Below are 24,581 nucleotides of genomic sequence, written 5' to 3'. Positions count from 1 at the left end.
ACATGGTCTCTCATACGTTTTAGTTTGCTGTGTTTTTGGTTTCAAGTTGGCCTCAGACCATGTTTGAATTGATGCAACTTCAACTTAAAGGCTTGCTCTCCAAGGTAGCTCGTGAACGCCTTATGAAACAAAAGTTACTGATCCGAATCACCTTCTTCCTCATGGTTGGTCATATAAGTAGGCCATTTTCCATTCGGGACGAGGAAACATCACTTTAGGTGGTTTTCCAATGCCCGACGTGTGTGAGAAGTGTCAAACTGTTATGGCAAAATACAAAAAAATATGGAAGATTAGAAAAGGAAAAATAAACCACAGGAAACCTACATGACTCATTAGTGTTAATTCACCTATTGTAATAGACAATGGCATCATTAATTGCATGAGGAAAATGTTCTGGCATATGCAAAACGCTGAGCCATATTTAGGATGAACAAAAATTTCCTCCAAACCAGTCTGAAGGAAATATCCCTAAACTTATTTAAAATAATGTCAAATGTCTATAAACATTTAAAATGCACATTAAATTTAGTTTAAGTTAGTATACTGCTATTAATGACGTCAAGAATTTAATGTGTATTTTAAATGATTAGACACTTGGCAATATTTTAAATGGGTTGGAGAATATTTCCTTCAAACTGGTTTGGACGAAATTTTTGTCTATTTAGAATTCCTTCACTTCATGATATTTCATTGCCCATAAGGGCCATAACTCTAAGGTGGCTTCCAACATTATACATAATTATTCAAAACATACACAACCAATTAGGATGAGGAGGGGGTGTAAGAAACTTTTAAGCAATGCTCATGAAATCCCATAAAGATGGAGAGATAGTTGAAACAATATACCAGATTAAGCGTGGAGAAACAAAACCACTTAACTAAAATATCATATTATACAAGACAAGTATACATTATGGGGGCAAGATACCATATTATTACACGGGTACACAAGGCAAGCTCAAATGGCATGAACTCAACAACATATTTTTCAACAGAGTGAAGATTAGGAGAATATAATTTGAGATTTATAGCAAAACCAGCATTTTAGTGCTGGGGTGTGAGAGAAGGAAACGAAGGAATAGATTGTAATATCAACTTCCGGCCGCTCCTTCGACTAGGAGATGACCCGAAGTTGCTGTGAGGAGGAGAGACCCTCTTACTGTTGGGAGAAGCAGACTTGATGCCAGTGTTAGGAGAGCAATTGCTGCGGAGAATCTCTGGCATTTCATCTTCTGGAGTGGTTTGGAAATGCTTCTCAAACTTGGGTAGAGATCGGAGAATATTTGGCTTTCCAAGTTTTTGGCTGGTAAACAATCCAGAAGAGGATCCCACAGTAAGAAACGGTCTTTGCAGTTTGCCATGTGATGAAAATGGCAATGGAACCAACGGTCTGCACACAAAATTATCATTTTAGATCTATTCAAATTGAATGTGAAATTCATTAGCCAAAAAAAAAAAAAAAATGTTCAAAGATTAAACCTGCTAAGCCGTAATGGAGTTCTTGGAAGAGCAGAAGCTGGATTCTGCTCTTCATTATTTTGAATTTCAGACTTCTGTAAAGCCTTGTCCACCGCACTATTTTCACATGCTTCTGTTTCTTCTTCTTGTTCAACTTCTGCGCCTATTGGAGTGGATCCTGAATTTCAAAAGAAAAGAAAAAACTGAGGACATGAACATTTAAAGCTCAAACAATATCAGCACGCACAATTACATGATTTTGATGAAAACACTAAAAGAAAATATAGAAATAATTATGAAAAACAATATTTGATGGTTGTAGTAGCAATATGCACTAAGGTACGGACTCACCATCCTTTCTTCCAAATGCATTCTTACAACCTTCACATCTGCAGCCGATGGAGCATCCAACGCCACCCTGCAAAAGAAAAGAACCATTTGTGAATTAGATTAGATAAGGCATTAAGAGCAAACAGACCCTGCCGAGGGGACAAACCTGATAGCATTCGCAGTATTTCTTGAGGCAGTTTGATTTCTTGCAGTTGCATCCCCTTTTATGCCGTGCTGAAGCTGGGGTTTTACTAGATTCCTCCTGCAAGCGAAAACAACTTTAGCAGGTTAAATTGCAGACCAACTTGCTTATCAAGTTAAGTGTAAGGTCAGGCTTATTATCTAACCCCAATTTCAGCTACAGAATCAGAGTTCCTGATCACTTTTGGAGCAAATGCAAGAGGGTTACGAGATTCAATCTGCTTGCGAGTTGCAAGAACAGTATCTTCATGAATAGGCTTGTTGAAGCATTCTAGACATGAACATGGCTCTATGCAGTATACACCGGCAGCAAAGCATTCACAGTACCTGCATGGAAAAGTATGAAGAGCAAAATAGCTAAGCATGACATGTAAAATATAGAAACCTACCCAAAACAATTATACATGCATATATTCACACAATCCTACTGAATGCAAATATATAAACAACACGACTGGAAATAGAAGAAAGATGTGAGAGGAAATGGCTACAATGGCTACGGATAAGTTAGTGGAGGCAGTTCTAATTACATACTCCAATGACACATAGGTCAAGCTGGGCATGTGGGAAATATTCACACCAGTAGAAAAGAAGTAATGGAAACAAGGGTATTCAGGGAGTTCATTTATTATGACAAAACCTTTAATTTCGATTTACATAGTTGAAAGAGAACCCTTAGTCTCCACCACTTTGCCTCATTGGTCAACTCCCTTTTTTTTTTTTTTTCCCACTTGATCTTCTTTGTTCAAAACAAATCAACTTCGTCCAAGCATATTAAGCCACAAGTATGCCCTTTTCTGGTATCTGAGGCCTCTATAGCCCAATTTTTGACCTGGGCATTTGGGCAGATGTCAAGGTTATTAATTTAGTGAACAGGACCGCCCCTCAGGCCCAGGTTTAGTAGTAAATCATACCATCATCAAGAACTTACTAAATTGGTATATTATCAATTTAGACAGCATTTCTCACCTTGATAATCAACAAAGAAACAAGATTAACCTATCAGATGCACTTGGACTTAAAAATGAAAGTCTAGTCTGGCTACAAGTGATCAACAAGTATGGTACATCTTAGGTTCCAGATTTAATTTTAATAAATAGAGAAAACGTCGAAACTTACAGTTTCAAACACTTGGATTTCTTACAGTTACAACGCTTGCAGGACTCACTTTCTCCAGCATGCTCCAACCTACGCCTGCAAATCCCATTCAGAATTATCAGAAAACAAATAAAGAAACCAAAAGGGAGATAAAATATACAATAATAAACACAAAATGAAAATGAATAATATATACTTAGTTTCACATGCCTCTTCTTTTTGGGGCTATTCTGACTGAAGTCGTCACTAATTAAATATAAAGCTGCCTGAGAAGCATCTTCCACATGAGAAACCCCACTTTCAGGAAGATCTGCGTCTCTTTCAGAAGAGGCTGACGTTAAGGATTTATTTAGAGGTTCTTGACTGTCTGTAGGGGAGGGAAAGGAAGCAGTGGAGCTGGGCAAATATAATTGTCTTCCTGACGACAAATTTTCAAGCTTGACATTTTTGTGATCCTTTGAAGTTGTTGCCAGAGCATTTAAGTGCAAACCAATTCCCGGTAGCATGCACCGAGAGGAATCTCCACTAGGTTTAATTGGGACCAGCTGCTTATCATGACTGGCAATCTTCTCATCCAATGGTGACAGGATAGAAGAACTACAATTTGAACCATCACCTAAGTTCTTTCTACGAGCTCCAGCCGCATTAAAATCAAGGCAGCGCCTTCGCACACCACGGTGCAAATTAGAGAGAGACTATACACAGACAAAGCAAATGTATGTGTTATTAGGCCAACCAAACTACATTTTTAACATAATATATTAACAGCTATAAGATAATATGAATGGGGCAACAACAAAAAGGATTGATTAGTATTTAAAACTAGCATATATATATTAGTGTAAAGGTTAGTTATACTGCAACTTCAAATTGATTTCAAACTGGAAAGTATACATACATAAATCCATGTATGTAGAGAGAGAGAGAGAGAACAAACAACCTACAAGTTTAGGCTACTAAATGCATTCTGCACCTATGCAACTAATGCTGCATAAGTTGGCAATAGACCCTAGTGGTGTCATTTACCTTAGACGCATATGGAATGCAGGTTCCCACTTCACCATCCATTTTCTCACTCATGCTGCTAGACATACTATTCAGATTAGTATCAGCAGGGTAGTCCTGTGTCTGGTCAATTTCCTGAAGCTCACCGGATTCTTCATGTTCAGCAGAAGGATCGTTTATCTCATGTTGCTCACTAGAACCAACTGGATCAACAATTTGCATGGTCTGCATATTATCAATGTCATTTCGAGAAAGTTGTGACACAACAGAAGTACAACATCTTGTCATGGGGTCCATTGATTTCTGAATTAGCCCCTTAAAAGCCTCTGACTCATTTGGAGAATTGAAGATTAGTATATCAGTGGCATCAGAAATCAAACTCTCCCAATCACATTCCACTCCTTTCTTTTGGTCAACTCGGCACATCTCAGATAGATGCACTTCACCTTCAGGTGAACCATTTAAAGTGACCTCTTGACCATATTGAATAAGTGACACCGACTTTCCAGACAATTTCAACACACAACCTGCCTCATTACCACAATGAAGTGTTGGATCACACTCAGGGCTACCACAATCATATTTTAAGATACCTGGCAGCTCAATTGCAAACTTTGAATGTTCAGTAGATGGCTCAACAGAAGATTCTCCAATGGAAACCCCTGAATCAAAATTTTCCTGTAGCTCAGCTGAGTTATCATACAACTGAGCCACATCTGTATCAATTCCTTCATTCGTACAGACTTTATTCCCATTTTCAGAAGAAAACTCAGATTTTGATGGATCTAGGCAGTTGTATCTGAAATAAGAATTATTAACATAAAGAAAAAGGTGAATAACAAATAAATCCAGATAATATCACTTATAATTTGTAGGAATAATAAACTAAGACAATAAGAAATGAAAGATGTAAGAAAAACTCACCTTTTTAAGAACCTAGAGTCCTTGTGAGAATTGACATGGGGTGAAGTAAAAACAGATGGAAGAGATGCAAAATTAAGCGGGTTGAAGGTATGAGTAATATGTATGGACTGGACTGGCTTGATAGGAGAAAGACTGTTGATATAGTTGAAGACAGGGGAATCCTGCATGCAGTGGAAAAAGAACATTTTTAAGAGCATGAAACAGAGAAGTAAATAGAGAAAGCAAATCAATTCAAATTTTAAAAAATAGACATTAAAATGTCCACAAGCATACCATTATTACCTAACAAACACCTTTTTATCTAAATCAGATATCCTTGAGACGTATAAACATCAGAAACAGTCCCATCAAAAAGTAAAAGGAGACTAGAAAAAAGAAACAAATATATAGATGTACAAGTTTTACATCTATATTGTAGAAAACCAATTATTAGCTAGATGGAAAATTTTAGGACAATGAGTGTTAACAGTAAATCTGGGGCCAGAAAAGATGAAAATTTAGTCAAACTTACAGGAGTTTCCATGAGTGCTACACACACGAATAAAACTTAGTAATAGATTCACTAGAACTACATTGCCACCAGATCCTTCTCTCATACAACCTCAAATCCTTCTTAGAATATGATTTTTTTTTTGTTCTTTTTTCCAGAAGGGATAATGAATTAAATCTGACCAAAAAAAAAAAAAAAACAGTATTCGTGATATATTCAACCTAAATAAAACATACACCCTTGCAAATTACCAAAAAAAAAAAAAAAAGAAAAAGAAAAAAAGTTTTACAAGTGAATTATCTTTCTAGAGCTTCCAGCAACCAAACTTCAAAAGCATAAAACAACCCAGAAACCAAAAATCAACCAAATGACCGTTAGAATTGCAAAAACTGAACCGAACTTGGAGATCTAAGCCATATGGAACTAAATTCAAATACAAATTTTCCAAAAAGCGTAACCCAAAAAAGAAAGTCAAGAACCAACTTTGAAAACAAAATCATGATACTCATCACTTTAAATTAAAACAAAAACACCCAATTCGACTGACAAAATTCTTAATTTCACTCAGAAACCAAATCAAGCACATGCAGTGATGCAGAGGGACCAAGTAGAGAAACCAAGTCAACATAAAAAATGCACAAGCTTTCGATCACCAAGAAATCCACAAAACAAAACCCAATTCACAAAAAGCAACCAAATCTGAAAAAACCAAGTCAACCTCCTAAAAAATGTACAAGCTTGTCATCACCAAGAAACCCACAAAATAAAAACCAATTCTTCAAACCACTCAAAGAACAAAAAACAAAAATCAAATGGGTCACTGCATCTTACCTCGAACTTAGAGATGGGAGCGCCGATCTGGTTCCTCTCTGGAGTGTCCATGTCTAGAGAAGAAGCTCCTCCACATTCCTCTACTCCTACTCTCCCTCCCTCTCTCTCTCTCTCTCTCTCTCTGTACTTTCTCTCACTTTCCTTCTCTTTCCATGACTTTTTAGCTGATGAGATTCAAGAAGAAGCGGGAAGTTGAGAGTAAGAATAGATTTTCTCGTAGGGATAACCCGACCCTACCACGGAAACCCCCCCTCCCACTCCCACACACACACACTCCCCCACAGCTCTTTGTCTATTATTAAAGGGACCATGCGTCCTCTCTTTTGGCTAGTAAAAATAGTAATGGTGTGTAGTATTCTAAGCCAAACCCATAGCTTTTTCTTATAGGAGTAACGTTCACTTTCTTTTTTTCCTAGGCAAAGTGTAACGTATACTTGAATTGCTGTTTGATCCTCTTGTCCGGATCTTCCAACTTTCCTCTTTCTCCAAAATAGACCCCTCCGTTTTCGGCTATCTGTACAAGTTCCCCCTACGCTTCCTTTCTATTTCCATTTTTAACTTTTTTACATTGATAATTTCATTAATTTGGCCCCTGTCAACAGTGTATGATAATCATTAATCAGATAAACCAATAAATTTGGAGCTTTTATGGGTATTTTATTGGTTGCATCCACCATTTCCTGCAGTGTTGGACTATTGAATATACAGAACATTAGTGTCACCAGCTAGCTTTCATTGCTGGCCAGAAGCTTCTAATTAATGTGATCCAATATAATTAAAAAAAAAAATTCCCCTTAAAATTAGATTGCTCTCCCAGCTGCTATTAACCTCCAAAACGACAATGAAAATTGAAGACAATTAATTAAATATAAATCAAGGAGGTTTATTGTCCATAATTGAAAATTGCTAAAGATGCTAAAACCGTTGATAATGATTAATGAGGCAAAGTAGGTAGGTACCATAACGTCTAAACATCAATTATTTATGGCCTAAATGTGTGGAGGTGACATTTATATTGTAATAAATAAAAAATTACAGCATTAAGTAATATGTTCTTCATGATATTATTGTGAAAATGTCATCATCAGAAATTGCTTATTCATTATAGATTCATATGGAATCCACTGTACATATATATGCTAAAAACAGTAATATGTAGTGTGAAAATAGTAATTATGTCTTCCTAAATGAGTAATGTTAAAAACTATTTTTTTATATTTTTTAAGTTGATGTGGCTTTTAAAATCACTCTTAAATTTGGGATAGATTACTATTGAATTTTGATCTAATGATGATTTTAAAAGTCACATCAATTTTGGAAGGATAAAAAAATAATCCGTAACATTACTCATTCCCAAACATATCCATGAATTTATAGGAGGGAAATATTACTGGGCTCGTTTGATAATAATAATGTATTTTAGAGAGTATACTTTGCCTTTTTGTTGTAATGTGATACGAAAGTAAAAGTAGTTTTGAGTAAACGAGCCCTACATGGCTAAACGCCTATTCCATTCTTTGAAGGACAAAGTTTTCTTCCAAACTGGGTTAGAAGAATTTTCTTCAACTTAGTCTATAAAAATGACATGTGTTTTTTTTTTTTTTTTTTTTTAATAACATGTGAGATGCACATAAGTTTTTAATAAAATTTATTCTAATTTTATTCCTACTATTAAAAAAAATATGTGCATCTCACATGTTCAAGGGACACATGTCATTTTTATAGATTAAGTTGAAAAAAATTTTTTCAACCCAGTTTGAAAAAACACTTTGTCCTTCTTTTAACCCAAAGTTGCATAAATATATTATATCATAAATATGTTAGATGGGTACGTTAAAGAATGTGTGATTCAGCACAAAATTTGATCACTTTTGTTTTGTCCTTGGTGTTGAATGAATTTATCTCACTATCTAATATGGCACCTACCGTTGATTTTTCACGTGAGTGACATAATGACAACATGGTCTTTGTGAGTTTTGGCGCGCGGCTGCTTTTGAAAAGTAGATTCTAAGCTAGGTTTGAGATCCACCAGTACTACTGGCACTCGATGTTTCACCTATATATATATATATATATATATATAGATGACCTATTGCTTACATCAATACAATATAATAAACCATATATATATATATATATATATATATATATATTAAGGGTAATCGTTTGTCTTTGTCTATCACTTTGAAGTGTCTTGATAAGATTATATATGCCAACTAATTTAATTAAATAAATCAGATTTATTAATTTTAATTTGTTAATTCTATGTTTGGTTTGTGTCAAATTTGTGGGTCAAATTCAGGTCGTATTAAAGCATGAATATAAGACTTTATAAGTCAACTATAGCCTGATATATTTAATTATACGGGTTAAATATTTCAATCTTAACCAACCAATTTCGTGCTGAATTCGTATCAGATTCGCAGGCCATGTCAAAAATTGACATCCTTCCTTTAGATGCTAATATGCTCGAAGAAAAAATGTTACACACATTCTTACTCCTACACTTTCATGTGTATAGTCCTTGACGTAGTATTTAAAATTACCATTAAATTTTAGACGAAACATTATTGAAATTTGAATTCAATGGCAATTTTGGATACCACATTGTTAATATAGTAAAAATAAAACCTCTCTCATCTGATGTTATCAAGAAATAGACCCATAAAAAAATAAAAAATAAAAAGAAAGAAATAGACCCAATTCGTAGCGCTCAAATTCCGCATATTTTTATATTCATATCCGCGGACACAAGGCAACACTGAGATAGGACGTTGTCGTTGGCTCTTCACATCAAAGTTTTAAATCCTCCTGGGTAGACCCCACCCAGGGATCGACATCGATTAACGAGTCACGACGACACGTGTACGGTCTGATAATTCCTCCATCCATCATCATCACGCCCTTTGGGCATAAAGAACGGTGTCACACTCACGGACTCACATGAATGACTCACCCACCACCGCTGGCAGCAGCAGCACTTCCACCAAAATAATCACTCCTTTTGTTCTTTCCCAACTTTCCCACATCATTCTCAGGCACACCCAAAAATTAAAAAAAAAAATTAAAAAAGTTGATACTTGATGCACAATCATAGTGTCCACTTCATGCGTACTCAACCACGTGGCACATGACAATTTCACCAATTTATATATTTTTTGTTTTTTGGCATAATTTTTTTGATCAAAAGTGCTAGAGAGACAAATAAATTAATCTAGAAAAATTTCTAAACTGATATGGCTAGAGTTTTTAAATTTTTTTTTAAAAAAAATACAATTCGCTTTCCTTTACTTGTCACTCACCATCTGTCACGTTAGGTTAAATTTTTTTTTAAGTTTATTTGTTTAGTTTCCTAACACTTCTCTTTTTCAACGTTATAAAAAGATTACCCTAAACATACGGAGGTCAACGAGGTTACCCTAAACATACGGAGACCTCGGTAAACAAAGCTTACAAGAAAATCAACGAAATGTTTATGTTTGATAATCATAGAAATTGGGTAAAGTCTTTTTGTGGATGTCAGACTGTGGATTAATAGAATAAAAGTGTAGTTGACCCAAGTGCTTAGGAGTCTTAATAATTCTTATTTCTTAATTCCAGGGATGCTCTTCTTGCCGCCTTGCTACTCACAAGGGGCCAAAAGAAGGGCCAGAATTGAAGCACTGGTGGAGATATTACACACAGATTTTTGGGGGTTGGCATTTGGTAATGTTGTGGCTTTTGGGATTTGGCAAGAGGGTTTTGTTTTTTTCTTTGTTATGTTGCTCAATGGATTATGGATCCCTATTCTATGATAAACATGTAGAGGCAATTTGTGTCTCTGGCTTCTGTTTTTTTAGTCACAAAGAGCCAAGTCCTCTCAGGTCTTTAAATATGCATGATTTGGGGTGCCATGGTGGTTGAGAACTTACACTAGTTTATTGTTTTCCTGTCCTAAGAAAAAGGTGCCATTCTCAAACTATGGCGGGTTCGTTTGAGAATGTTTTTTTTAGAGAGTAATATTTGCTTTTTAGTTGTGACGTGATATAAAGATGAAAGTAGTTTTAAGAGTATCGTGAATATTTCAAGTTTTTGTTCCACTCAAATTTATCATGTGTAGTTTGTTTTTTAAATTGCATCTTATAGTAGAAAAAATTGTGTCGGATTTGAGAATTAAAAATGTACGTAATTTGAGAACTAGTCTAGAAGAAAGCACTCCTCTTGCAGCAAACTCCCACTTCCAAAAGCCTCCTCTAGAGGTAGAAATCCTTGTCCATCATCGTTGAAACCATAAATAAAAGATGATTTGAATTACAAGAGATCAATAGCCAGTTTGATCAAAAGTCAACATTCCCAACCAATCCACTCCATGTGTTGCTTTAGAGGCATGGTGTGGTGTCTGAAAGTCCAATAGCCTTAATCTAATTCAAATTGACCAAACAGAGCCCAACGAGAGAGAGAGAGAGAGAGAGAGAGAGGGAAAAGGAACAGCAGGTAGGTCACTCTCAATATGCATAATTGTATAAAAGAAAGTGGTGGCCACTTTACTTTGCAAAAGAGGTAGGATTTCCATACACAAAGTGAATCAGGTGCAGGCATTGCTTTTCAAAAGCATGAAAAAAGAAGCTCAGGCAACAGCACTGTCAAAAGATGCATATAATGATATAAATATATTTCTTCACAGCATTCAGATCTTTAATGGATGAAGTTTTCTGTTAATTTGATTGGAAAAAATAAAATAAAACAAAACAAAACCATTAACAGGATAATAATTCATAGGTGTTGTTTGTTTGTTTTTGCTACCAACCTCATGGATATGGTATAGAGAGTTCATAACTGATCATAGAGAAATAAACCAACCTATCCTCTTTATGGGCTTAAGTACTCAAAATGATTTTCCTAAATTTAATTTCAAATTTAAAGTATCAAACTATTTTTTACTTCGATATTCAAATGCACTCTATAATAGATTTTATATTCTTTCTTTATACCATTTAAATATTCTTTATTTATAATTTCTTTTCCAACTATCATATTTTCAAATGCTATATTCTCCGATAGTCATATTTATATATAGAATCAGAGCAGGAGACGGGGAAAAGGGAATTAAGTCATATTCTTTCTATATAAACAAACTATCTCCTCTCTAATTTTCAAAATGAATGTTTTTCCTTTATAGATCATACTCTTGAACATAGTGGCCTTCTATATGACTTTTCTTTCAGTGACGAGTTATTGTGATCGACGCAACCATTTACAAATGACAATTACACCCTGTAGCATTGCTAGTTATGTGGATCGATCACTTGGGGTCGAATTCGGTCGGACAACTAGCGATCGTGGGCTATTGCACTTTATTGGGGCATTAATGTTGTACCATATGTCTCAAGGAACACGCCAATCTTACCGTAAGAAGGTTATGAGTATGGATAAGCCATATGGAAGAGAGTTATAACTTGAAGTATATGTTATTAATATAATCCATCAGCATGAAGTGAACAAATTCTTATATATTTGTTACCAAAATCCTGAAAATATCTTATTATATGTGGCAGGCTTGTATGATGTTGTTGTACCTTCCGACCAATATTGTTGGAACTGTGACTTTATACCATTACTTTTCACAATCCCTGCAATAACTATATCATAATTTTGTGCCATTTTGTTCCAAGTAACCAAAACAATAGACATTCATTGTATGACCACAATTTTGTGTCGTGGACCCAGTCTTACTGGGCCCATTTGGCCATCTACCTCAGGGGCCCATTCGTAGCTAGATCCTCAACTACCAAGATCTCATAAGGCTCACTCGCCTTATGAGAAAGTTATATAAGTTCTTACAGGAAAACGAAATTGTTGGGCATGCCACTCACATTGCAGCAAGTAAATGTGGGATTTTTCTTCTTATATCCATTGTTTTTGCTAAGCCCATGGTGGCTCCAACGAGCCTTTAGCGATCTAGCTCAAAATGGGATGGAAGCTGAGGGTGTGTTCAAAACCCACTAAGTAAGTGTAGCTTACAACTCAAAGAAAAAAAGAAAAGAAAAAAAAAAAAAAAAAAACTTAATATTAGTGGGTCCATCATCAAATAGCTTAATGTCCACTAATTAAAACTCAAAACAAAAAAAGTGAGCAAAACCCATATTCACCCTTTAAATCCATACTAGTTTAAGCCATATAGGGACCCTTGCACAACCTGCCATTATGGAGGGCTTAATCCTCATCAATCCTCCCTATATAAAACTCTCCTTAACATCCCATTATCAAAACATAACATCCTCAACTAGCCAAGCTTCCAATAACCAAAACCCACAATCCCCACTTGTCAATTTCATCAATATTAAAACCCCATGCAATAAAACAGCCATTAAACATCAATATAAAGCAATCAAATTCATGTATATTCCTCGATTCATATCGTGCGCACACATACACATATATACATATAATAGTCGAATCACTCTTTAGAGATAGTCTAGAATTATGACATATGGCGTGAACCCATTTTTTTAAAAGGCTAAACCAGTTTTTTAAGGCATAATTTTTGAATCAATTTTTTAAGAGTGAACGGCTCATTAAATTAGCTTAATTAAGAACATTTAATTATATTTCAATAAGTTTCCTTATATGTGATTTCATTAAGTTCAAAATTTTAATGTATCTCAGAATTTATTACTTTCCAAAACTATATAAAGACAACATTTAGAAGAGTAATGCTAAGGACTATTTTTTTATTTATTTATTTTTTTTTTTGAATAGAGACTCTTTTCATTCATATCTGAAAAATCTAGAGTATAACACTCTAAACAACAAGAGCAATTTGCTATAAAAGAACTACATCAGAACTACACAAAGGGATCTCGTCCCTCCATACTTTCTCCGTAGGTTCTTGCGCCGCTACCTTCGCTAGACCGTGGGCTGCAAAATTTGCTTCCCTTTTCACATGAGCGACCTTCCAGTTATGGAATTGTAAAAGCATTACCTAAATATCTCCAATAATCTGTCCAAACCGGAGCCATTGATCATCCATAGAATTAATTGCTTGGGTCACCTGTAAAGAATCTCCCTCTAAAAATAATTCTGTAATGCCCAGATCCTGGCAGAATTCTAACGCTTGCAGTGCCCCCATTGCTTCAGCTATGATCGGCACCGGCCATGCCTCCATTGAACGACTAAGGGCCGCATATACCCTCCCTGTAGTATCTCTTATAACCACCCCAATTCCCACTCGTTGTCTCTCCAAATTAAGAGCCACGTCCTAGTTGGCTTTAAGCCAACCTATATCCGGACTCTTCCACTGCAACCGGCTTGGGACAAATGGTGTAGAAGTAATTTCTGTCGACATGTTTTCATTTTGGTTCCAATATTGGGCTACTAGCTCCTCCGCTTCTCTTACAAGGACGTTCGGATGAGTAAAGTTTCCACCATGGACCACAGTATTCCGACAATACCAAATTTCTTGGGCCACTGTTGCTATCACAGCCATGTCTTTGTCACTGCTTCGCAACATCAAAAATTCTAGGACTTCAAAAAAGTTAGCTCCTGCACTATGGCACTTCTGAATCCATCTCTTACTGCCTGCCCAAACATCTTGGGCACCTGGACATGCCCATAAGGCATGAACAACAAATTCTACCTCTAGCGTGCAAATGGGGCACATGTCGTCTCTGATTACCCCTCTCCGCTTGAGGTTCTCCTTTGTTGGGAGAATGTTATTACATGCCCTCCAGATAAATACTTTTGTAGCATTAGGTGCCTTAATAGCCCACAACTTTTTCCAAACCTTAGAAACCCCATAATGAGTGGATCCTTCCCCATCCATAGTATCCATGCTCCCCTTCTCCAAATAATAAGCACTACGCACCGTAAACACCCCTGTAGGAGTCGACCTCCATATCAACTTATCCCTTTGACCATAACGGCTTATTGGAAGGTTACAGATTAATTCAGCTTCCTCTTTCCAAAAGATGCTATGAATAAGAGCATAATTCCAATAACCTGTATTCCTATCAATAAGCTCAGCTACTAAAGCATTTTGCTCCAATTGCCGACAAGGAGACTATATTTTATAAGACACCGGTTTTGGAATCCATTTATCGCCCCATATCTTCACTTTTTGCTCGTTGCCTATCCTCCAAATCATTCCTTCCTTAAACAAAGGTTTAGCCGAAAGTAAGTTCCGCCATGCAAACGACGGTCGACTCCCCAACTTCGCCTCTAAAAAAGAATGTTTTGGAAAATATTTTGCCTTAACAATTTGTGCCGCCAAACTCTGGGGGTAATGAAATAAATGCCAACATTGTTTGGCTAACAGGGCTTTGTTGAAACATTGTAAATCACGGAACCCCATACCCCCTTGTGTCTAGGATCTCCCCATTTTCTCCCAACACATCCAGTGGATTTTCTTGACATTTTCCGAATGGCCCCACCAAAATCTTTGCATAATGGTATTAAGCTCCTTACACAAACTTTTGGGCAATAAGAAAATTCCCATACTATAAGTAGGGATGTCTTGAATCACAGCTTTCAAAAGGATCTCCTTTTCTGCTTGAGACAAGAGTTTCACTTTCCAATCATTGACCCATTTACGAACCCGCTCCGTGATGCTTTGAAATTCTTTAACCTGAGATTTCCCTACCAACGCTGGCAAACCAAGATATTTGTCATATCTTTGAGTAGTAAGGACCCCAGCTAATTGAATAAGTTGATTCTGATCCCTCTGGCTTGTGTTTCTACTAAAGAAGATTGATGTTTTTTTCTTTATTTAGCTTTTGGCCTGACACCTTTTCATACCAGTCTAAAATCTCTGTTAACATCCTCCAATCATGTATCGTGGCCCGACAAAAAATAAGACTATCGTCCGCGAAAAATAAATGACTTAGTCGTGGCCCTTTAGGAGATGTAGGAACCCCTTTGAAAGAGCCTTCTTGTTCCATCCACCGGATCTTGGAACTCAACGCTTCTGCACATAAAAGAAATAAATAAGGGGATAACATGTCTCTTTGTCGGAGACCACGACTAGGTTGAATATAACCCTCAGGAGAACCATTAATCAACACTTCATATTTGAAAGTGGTAATACATTTCATCACTAGGCCAACCCATCTAGGCTAAGGACTATCTTTTTATCATCTTTTTAAAAACATATTACATTAATTAACTACTCATTATGGGCCATATAGCCCATTTTTTTTAAAAGGCTATTTTTTTTTTCTTTATACTTTTCATTTTAAACCATGTATACCTATAGAAACAATTTTTTATTAAAAAAAAAAAGTTTATTTTTCCTTATATATATTTTTTCAAATGTTCAAAATTATATGGGTTTGATTTGTATTGAAATATTATAGATGTCACACTAAATATATTAAATATTCCTCCTAATTTTCTATATTATAATCCATGTCGAGTCATGTTTGTGTCCGTTGAGCAGATTGCATCCACCCCAACTTTTGTCTTTTGCATCTCCTTCCAATATGACGTTTGATATACCAATATCAATTATATCATGACAAAAGCTGGCCGTGTAGAGAGCTCCGGCCCATTGCTTCTGCAGAATTTGGCTCTAAAATGCCTGGACGTGTAAGACATGCACCTTGCAGCAAGTGGCAAGGACAAAGCCACCCCAATCCCTCGCTACAATTCCCACTCCCATCTGTTCTTTGTTTTTATCCCAATTAGCCTTAACCCATCCACCTGTTGGCCAGGGGCCCTCCAACGACTTGTCTGTTCCACGTGGGTTCATTTGCTAACTGGAATATTCTTCCATGGCAGCCATACTATCACTAACAACAAAATTAGGATGCGTAAAAACACACTAAAAATATTAAATATTCTTACAAATTTTCTATATTATATAATTCATGTTTTTTTTTTAAATAAAATAAAATATGACTTAGACCCAAAAACTCAAGTACCATGCTACGTGGCGCCCACGTATAAGGGTGATGTGGCATTTCATTAAAAAAATTAACGAAACCTTGACAGAGATACCAAGTAGATTTATTGACCTTTTTCTTTTCTTTTTTTTTTCTTTTTTTTTTTAAGGAAATTCATTCTGATTCCATTGATAGAGTAGTCAAGAACATAAGAGCTCTTTACAATCTTAGGGCAAAATAATTCTGAAAGAGTATAACCGAAACTAAAAGATTACACGTCATACATAAAAAACATACAGATCTTAAATTGAAATCCTATCTATGGCGTTAAACATCTGCAAACCCTGTCCAATCTTTAGCTTATAGAACAGATCTACTCTAGCAAAGGTAGCACATTTCCCAGGCATGAGCAAAAGACCCACACCTAAACTATTCCCTTCTAGACCTGAAAGCCAGGAAATTATTCACGTCCTCAACCCAAAGGCCAGGACAACAAAACATACATGAAAATACAAGGAAAGAAAAAAAAAAAGCAATTAAAACCTACAAACCAGCAGCATCATCGGAATGAGGAGAGGAGGGAAGCTGCTAGAAGATTCTGGCCGAAGCACAAAAGACATAAAAGGCCCACAAGCACCAATAGAACGATGCGGAAAGAATCTAGCCGGAGCGCAACAGACCATGCATTGGTGCGTGGTTGCCCAACAAAGATGCCGAAAGTGCTATTGGAAGCCAGTGAGCGTGGTGGTGGGGCGCGTGTCGAGGTAGGTATGACGGAAGGAAATAGATTGAGTTTTGAAAAGTCCAATCCAAGAGCCCAGTCAAAACTCGAAAAAAAAAACACAACCAAAGACGGTGGACGGCATCTGAACTGAGCTTTCTAAAAACAAAAGAAGGGGGGTGTGAAGAAAATCAGGGAGGAGGGGGAGAGCAAAAGTTCTCCCCCTCCTCCTGACGGTCCTCCTTACGGCACTTTTTAGTACTAGTGGGTTTACTGATTTACTACAGGTATCATTTGCGATATTTTTGAAAACTTAGGTAGTTATTTAATTTTAGTGCAAACCACAAGTACTGAAATAATATTTAACCGTAAATTTTTTAAAAACCCAATTTAAAGGAAACATAAATACATGACAATACCTGAAGTAAAGTACCAAACAAATACAGAGAATTTGTTAGGTATAATTAGTGCATCAAGTACGTGCATCTAGGCATAATCCAACTGGATTCACTTTGGTGGCTCCAAGAATCAAGAACTTTGAGGATTTCCTTGGAAGGAACGTTTCCCACTCCATTATTGGAATTTTAAACACTATTATTGTCCCTTACAAAAATGCCATTTGGACTTTGACCTTTAACATGTCTCATACTCGCTAAAATAACATGCCAAATTAGGGAAGGTGGACCAAAAAAAAAAAAAAAGAAGCCCTTAAGCATATATTAATTAGCACACCTCTCATAATCCATTTGATTTGAAAAAAAAAAAGTCAAACATACTTTGCAATTTGCATCAATATTTAATGACATGTTTAGCCAGTCAAATTAATCAACTAATTAAACATTCTCGTTCATATAAAAAACATTGTGCAGCCCATTATTTTTCCATGATATATATATATATATATATATATATATATATATATAAATGGTCTTCTCAATTTTCTTGATCAGAATCCTAATTAGTAATTACTACACGAATATCTAATGATTTAAAATTTTTAGGATAATTCCTGATAATGTTCTTCAAATCTTGATAACTATTTTTAATTAAATAATTCAAAATTAATCATTTTATTATACAAATTAAAAAATATAAATATTAAAATACTAAGTTTTAAAACCATTCAATTAAACATAATGATAAGATTTGAAGAGTTTTTATTATCTAAAAGGTCTAGATCGAAGATATATGTTATTATGTTAATGTGATGAAATTTAGAGTAATGGAAAAGGGCACAAAGGTCCATCGAAGAAATACAGGTAAATTCGTTAAAAATACAGGGCGAGGAACAAAGCTTTACTATGTTTTGCTCCTTGTACACGCTCCAATTCCTTCCTTGGATTTCTGAAACAGCTTGTGATTCTGTCTTCTGTCTTGTATATTATAGGCAACCCGGGCTTTCCTCTCTCTCACCCACAAAAACCCTAATGCCCATTTTATTTTCTGAGCCGAACCCTCGTTGAAAATTTGTCTCTCTCTTTGCCTTTGGAATAGCTGATAATGATGGTGGTGATGATGATGATGATGAAATCATGGGACCCTGATGACTTTTCTCTTTGCTTTCAATGACTTTGCCTTTGAATCCCACAAAAAAAGCTTCTTTTTTTTCCACCGACTATTTGGTCATTATTCCATTTGTATAACGTTCAAGTCAATCTTTTCGTCCCTCTCTCTATATGTTTGGGGCTTTTGGGTTTCTGGGTTTTGTATTCGTGCTTGTTCTTGGTGGTCATTATAAAATTTTATGTGGTTCGGATTGTACTTGAAGTTTTGTGTGCATTTTTTAAAATTTTAAATTCTGGGTCGTCGGTCTTGGTCGTAGAATGGTGGGAATTGAGTCGCTTTCTTAGAGTTTACTTTTGTTGATAGTTATAAAAATGTATTAATAAAAAAAGGTGGTTGGCGATGAGGAAATCTGGGGTTCTGGAACTAGAAAGGGCTAGTTTTGTTTTTTTTTTCCTAGGTAATATTGATTAGAGCGCTCTTCTTTCTTACCATTTATTTTTTTTTCCATATTTGTGGGCTTTTTCCAAATATTGATTTTTGGGTTGTCAGGTCAATATTGGATTAGGAATTGGGTTGTTGTGATTGGGTTTCAATTGGGTTGTTTTTTCCCCTATTTTATTCATCTGGAAAACATTTGTTGCTGAAAAATCTACTTTTGGTAGGAGGAGGGTTAGCAAATTTTGCTTTTGTGAGCTTTCTCGTTTTGATGATGATGAGAATTTTAGAATTTATTTTGATTATGACTTCTTAAGATAGCACGTACATAAAATTTATCTAGGTTTGTCCTATTTCTTTATTTTTCTTTGGAATTTAAGGCTTCTTATTGGGTAGCTGAGGTATCCAATTTGGTTTATTTATGATGGATTTGAGGTCTGAGGATGTTGGAGGTGTTAAGACACAAAAGAAGGTGGGCAATCAAGAAGAGAATTCAAAAGTAAAGGGTACGGGAAGTGTTAGTAGTAAAGGTATGATGATCCGAGCAGATAAAATTGATTTGAAAAGCTTGGATATGCAGCTGGAGAAGCACCTGAACCGGGTTTGGTCGAACAACATCGACATCCAAAGGTCCAAAGAAGACTGGGAGATTGATTTATCTAAATTGGATATCAGATATAATATAGCTGATGGGACCTATGGCACTGTATACAGGGGTACTTATGACAGCCAAGATGTTGCAGGTAGTATCTCTGTCTATTTTCTTTTCTCCTCATTTGTATTTTTGTTTTTGCTCTGTTTCTCGAGAAGATTTTTTGCTCTGTTTCTCGAGAAGATGTTGATAAGAATACGATGTTTATAATTTATAGTTTGTTTGGATTCTTGTAAAGGTTTCTTTTATACTGCTTGACCAATCCGAGATATTGTAGTAATTTTTGAAGCTTGAACATCTTGCTAGGATTGCCTATTGATATGTTGCGTTTTCCTGTCATCGTGTTCTAGCTTTACAAGCATGAGTGCTGGAAAAAATATGTGAATTAGCTGGACACGTCCTCTATATATAACTCTGGTATCAGATCCATATTACATGTCATCATTACTTCTACTCTGATAATTAGCCCTTAAGTTGCACTCTCTGAGTCCGTTTCACATGATGAATTGAGATTTCTTAGAGAAAATGAGAAGAAAATCTAAGCATTTGAATCATCTAATTTGTTTTCTTTTTAATATGAAAAAAAAAAAAAAAAAAAAAGCTTAATGGCATGGATCAAACTTGTAGGGAAAAACTTGATTATATGATCTACCAAACCTAATTGGCGTTTGAGGCATAAAATGCTCTGCATAATTCATGGTATGTCTGCCAATTTATTTTTGATTCTCTTTTTGGATGGAGAGTGCTTTTGATGATGAAAATGATTTTAGTGTCGAGGTTTAAAATTGATTAACAGATGGTCATATTTTTAAATTTTGATATTAAGATGGAGTAAGACCTAACTAATGCTCTTTTTTTTATAAGTAATAATTCAATCTCATTAAAAGCGTAAGGCACCCCTTAGTACACTGGAGGTATACAAAATAAAACACCTAACTAATGCTAATTACTTACTTTCGGGTTCTGTGGTTGAGAGTGCTATAACTGCTCTAAGGTCACACTATTGCTCGTGTAAGTTTCATTGCAGAATTGATGAAGACCTAGTGGTCTTACTTCAACGTCAGTTTATCCAGCTCACATACCCTTCACATATCAAAAATCATTTCCATAGGAACCAACATCATCCCACCAATGGTTTTTGCAAAGGACATTGAACTGCTATTTTGTCTTGTCGCAAGTTTTCTTATAGCCTATTTTGGCACAGCTTGGTCTGCTTTCTATCGATTTTTGGAGTAATTTTCTATCGATTTATAGAATCTTCTGACAGATTAGAATTTTGTTTGTGTGTTAGATCATGCTTGTGTGTGTCTGTCAAACATTGTCTGCATGCATGCAAGCATGCACATGCTTATTTCCTATCTTTGATCACACATATTGGGGAGTATAACATTTATTTTACATTCTGGTTCCATCAGAGAAACCATGTGTAATGTCTACCAAAACAGATTGGACAACCTTTTGGGGACTGAACTGTTTGTCTGTTATTCAGACAAGAGAAGTAATATTTTTTGGCACTGCATGTTCGTTAAAATTTCCTCTCAGACAACTTTATTGATTGCATTTTTCATCCGGATGCCAATATAGTATCAATTGAATTAGTTACTATGTGTATGTCACAGCCATATAAATGAGTCCTTGGCATCATTTGTAGTTTTGAGCAAATCTACGTCTCCCAGCCAGGATTTTAAAATTCTTTAGGTTCCTAACTCAAGAAGTAAATATCCTGGTTCTTGAAATATTAGGAATTAATTAGAAACTTGCAAACAAGTTAGTATGCTTTTAAAATTACTGAGAATGAATTTTAAATTGTGTGTAATTCAGGAGACAGTTAATAATTATTAAAATGTTTGTGATAGGACTTGGCTTATAAGATCTCACGGTTGCTAATTATGGAGGCTCACTAATAAAATTGATTACTTATTAAGTTGTTTCCATGTCTTCTTATTAGCTAGACTAGTAGTTTTGTAACACTTGATTCATGTTCATATCAAATTCTCACAGAATTGTCCCGTTTAATATTATAGTGAAGCTGTTGGACTGGGGGGAGGATGGTATGGCCACATCTGCTGAAACTGCTGCTCTGCGGGCATCATTTCGCCAAGAGGTTGCTGTTTGGCACAAGCTTGACCATCCTAACGTTACAAAAGTAAAGCCCATATTCTACAACATGTTACGTTTAATTTATTGACATCTCCACGATGATGAATGACATTTGTTTCAAAAGTGGCTGCTTTAGACTTCACTATTTCCATTTTCTATAACTTGTAAATCTTGACACTAAGTCTGTAACGTTTCCCTTACCTAATTCCTTCTAAGATATAATACTGTTGCATCATCTTAGTTTCTTGATTTGATATCGCATACTTTTGAAGTTAATTGTATTTCTAAATCTTTTCAATTGTAATTTTTTTTTTTCTTTTTATAAATTTTGATTACAGTTTGTTGGCGCTTCAATGGGAACTTCAAATCTTAAGATACCTTCTAAAAACCCTTCAATTGATGGTCACAATTCCCTTCCTTCTAGGGCATGTTGTGTAGTTGTGGAGTATCTCCCTGGTGGGACACTAAAAAAGTTCTTGATAAGAAATAAGCGAAAGAAACTTGTCTTTAAGGTTGTGATACAACTTGCTTTGGACCTCTCTAGAGGGTAAGCTCCATATTTTTCTGACATTGTTGTAGAAAAAAAATTATGAATATTTTTTCCTTGTCAGTAGGATTTGTAAATTGAATTGACAAACTGATGAGTGCTAAACATCTTCCAATGATCTGCAGTCTTAGCTATCTACACTCAAAGAGTATTGTACATCGTGATGTAAAGACAGAAAATATGTTGCTCAATGCTCAAAGAACTCTAAAAATTGCTGATTTTGGTGTTGCCCGTGTTGAAGCTCAGAATCCGAGGGACATGACTGGTGAAACCGGTACCCTTGGATACATGGCCCCAGAGGTATTATGCCAAAACTTTATATGTTAACTTTAGATGTTTTTGTGGGGCAGAAATAGTGAACTATTCAACCTTGTATGTTATGACAAATATCCACTCATGATCGCTGAATAGAAATTTTCTTCTACTGTAATGCTTTCCATGAACCCAGAATAAGAGAATATAAAAACTTACTTAGAAGTTCTTTTTTTAAAAAACTTGATTTATATGATGTCTTCGCAATTAATCATTGGTAAAGATATTCCCTGTTTAAGAGGTGGAGTTGATTTGTTTGATCACACAGGGTCAGTATTTCTGTTTGGTGGAAACCAAAATTGAAAAGAAAAAAGAAACAAGAAAATAAAGCATTACGTTATTGGGCTCCTTTTGAATTTCAAGTTCTTTCTCTCTCTCTCTCTCTCTCTCATGCACATATGGGGTCCTCTAGTAGATAATGGATGAGATAACATGCCTAGGTTATGACTGTAGGCTATAAAACTAACAAGTTCTTTATGTAGGTTCTTGATGGTAAACCTTATAATAGAAGATGTGACGTGTACAGCTTTGGCATATGCTTATGGGAAATTTATTGCTGTGATATGCCCTACCCAGATCTTAGCTTCGCCGATGTGTCATCTGCGGTTGTTCGACAGGTCAGTTTGTACGATGAATGAGTGATATCTATCAACAGAAATTTGTGCAGTCTCTGCTGTCAGTTTTATATTATTTTATTTGCAATGTTGTGACTTAGTAAGGCTTGAAGTAACTGTTTTGTCATTGTACTTATTTAGTGGGTTTTAGATGACAGTAGGTTATGGTATCCTTTTTTTTGTTCTTAATAGCATTAGAACTGACAAATAATGTGACTAATGAAAGTTTTTGAGTTTAACTACTGTGTACACATTATTTGCCTAATGCAAGTTTTGGATTTGAAATTTTTTAAGTATGGCCTTCCTTCAAAAGCTCTTTTTGGTTTTAACATGCGAACAAAGCTTATTAGTTATTACAGCTCTAAGCTCTGACCATTTGAAACATTGATTCTATATTAGGAATAATTATTTTTAACCAGGCATGTGTGAGGGGAGTCTATCAGTCTGAATATGCTAACCAGAGGACAAGGATCATGTTCTGATCCATATTTATTGATTTTTTGATGTTTTCACATGTACTTTTAACCTTGCTATAGAAACGATCCATGAACTGTAACCGTCTAACTTTCACAGGATGTTAGTTATTGTTGTTTGTTTCAAATAACTAATGCTTAAAAATTTCAAATAGAAATGAGTTTTGTTAATAATTTAATTAACTTATTTTTATCTTTTATACATTTCTAGTGATTCCTCTTGGGTAAAGTTGAAGCAGGGTTGTCAATATTTGACACAACCCACAAACCCGATATGAATCAAACATGAAATTAGCAGGTTAAAGTTTTGTGTTATCGAGTTTGGGTCATGTCAGAATTGACCCTTAACAGGTTGACCAGTGAGTCGACCCTACATGAACCCGACACTCCAACACAAAATGTCAAAAGCCCTATATTGAACTTTATGTATACCATAACATTTGTTATCAATCTTCAAGGGAGTTTCATACTGCATGGTTTTATTGACAGAACTTGCGCCCAGAAATTCCCAGATGTTGTCCAAGTTCTATAGCAAATATCATGCGCAAATGCTGGGATGCAAATCCGGATAAACGTCCAGAAATGGATGAGGTGGTGCGAATGTTAGAAGGAATTGATACAAGCAAAGGAGGAGGGATGATACCAGAAGACCAAGCGCCGAGCTGCTTCTGTTTTTCCCCTGCTCGTGGTCCCTGATCATTTTTGCACTTGCGTGCTTTGTTGAATTAGTTGTGCCAGGAAAAACGAAGAAATTGGTGGAGCTGTTCGTTCATTTGATTTTTAGGTCTGCAAAATTGTTTTGGTCACTGAGGTTTATGGGAATTTATATTAAATTGTATTCCAAAGTGATTTGTGTTTGTGCTATGGGTTTGGTATTGGGGATAGAGTCATGCTATACCTATAATGGTTGTCACTCATTACTCTTGAGTCTTGATGTTGGAAGTAACAGAGAGCTTAGGCAATCCCTGCCTGGGAAATCAACTTTGTACAGACACAAGGAATAAATATATTTAGATATTATGATATT

General features: G+C 35.6%; 2 protein-coding genes across 2 annotated transcripts; one reads left to right on the top strand and one right to left on the bottom strand.

The window, feature by feature from the left end:
• Positions 1–829: 829 nt before the first annotated feature.
• Positions 830–6,601, bottom strand: LOC132177538 (protein tesmin/TSO1-like CXC 2). Its single transcript, XM_059589905.1, has 10 exons — positions 6,338–6,601; positions 5,017–5,177; positions 4,114–4,891; positions 3,298–3,782; positions 3,109–3,183; positions 2,136–2,316; positions 1,955–2,050; positions 1,810–1,876; positions 1,480–1,636; positions 830–1,390 (listed from the first exon to the last, which is right to left on the bottom strand). The coding sequence occupies exons 1-10, from the start codon at positions 6,386–6,388 to the stop codon at positions 1,045–1,047; spliced, it is 2,397 nt and encodes a 798-aa protein (XP_059445888.1). The 5' UTR covers positions 6,389–6,601; the 3' UTR covers positions 830–1,044.
• An 11,618-nt stretch (positions 6,602–18,219) lies between these two features.
• Positions 18,220–24,581, top strand: LOC132177674 (serine/threonine-protein kinase STY13). The gene is made up of 6 exons (XM_059590100.1): positions 18,220–19,599; positions 21,533–21,654; positions 21,947–22,155; positions 22,281–22,455; positions 22,950–23,084; positions 24,044–24,581. The coding sequence occupies exons 1-6, from the start codon at positions 19,278–19,280 to the stop codon at positions 24,248–24,250; spliced, it is 1,170 nt and encodes a 389-aa protein (XP_059446083.1). The 5' UTR covers positions 18,220–19,277; the 3' UTR covers positions 24,251–24,581.

This window comes from Corylus avellana, chromosome ca4 (genome assembly GCF_901000735.1).
Source record: "Corylus avellana chromosome ca4, CavTom2PMs-1.0".
NCBI lineage: Eukaryota > Viridiplantae > Streptophyta > Magnoliopsida > Fagales > Betulaceae > Corylus > Corylus avellana.
The sequence above is the reverse complement of the archived record's forward strand: the minus strand, read 5'-3'. Positions and strand labels throughout refer to the sequence as shown.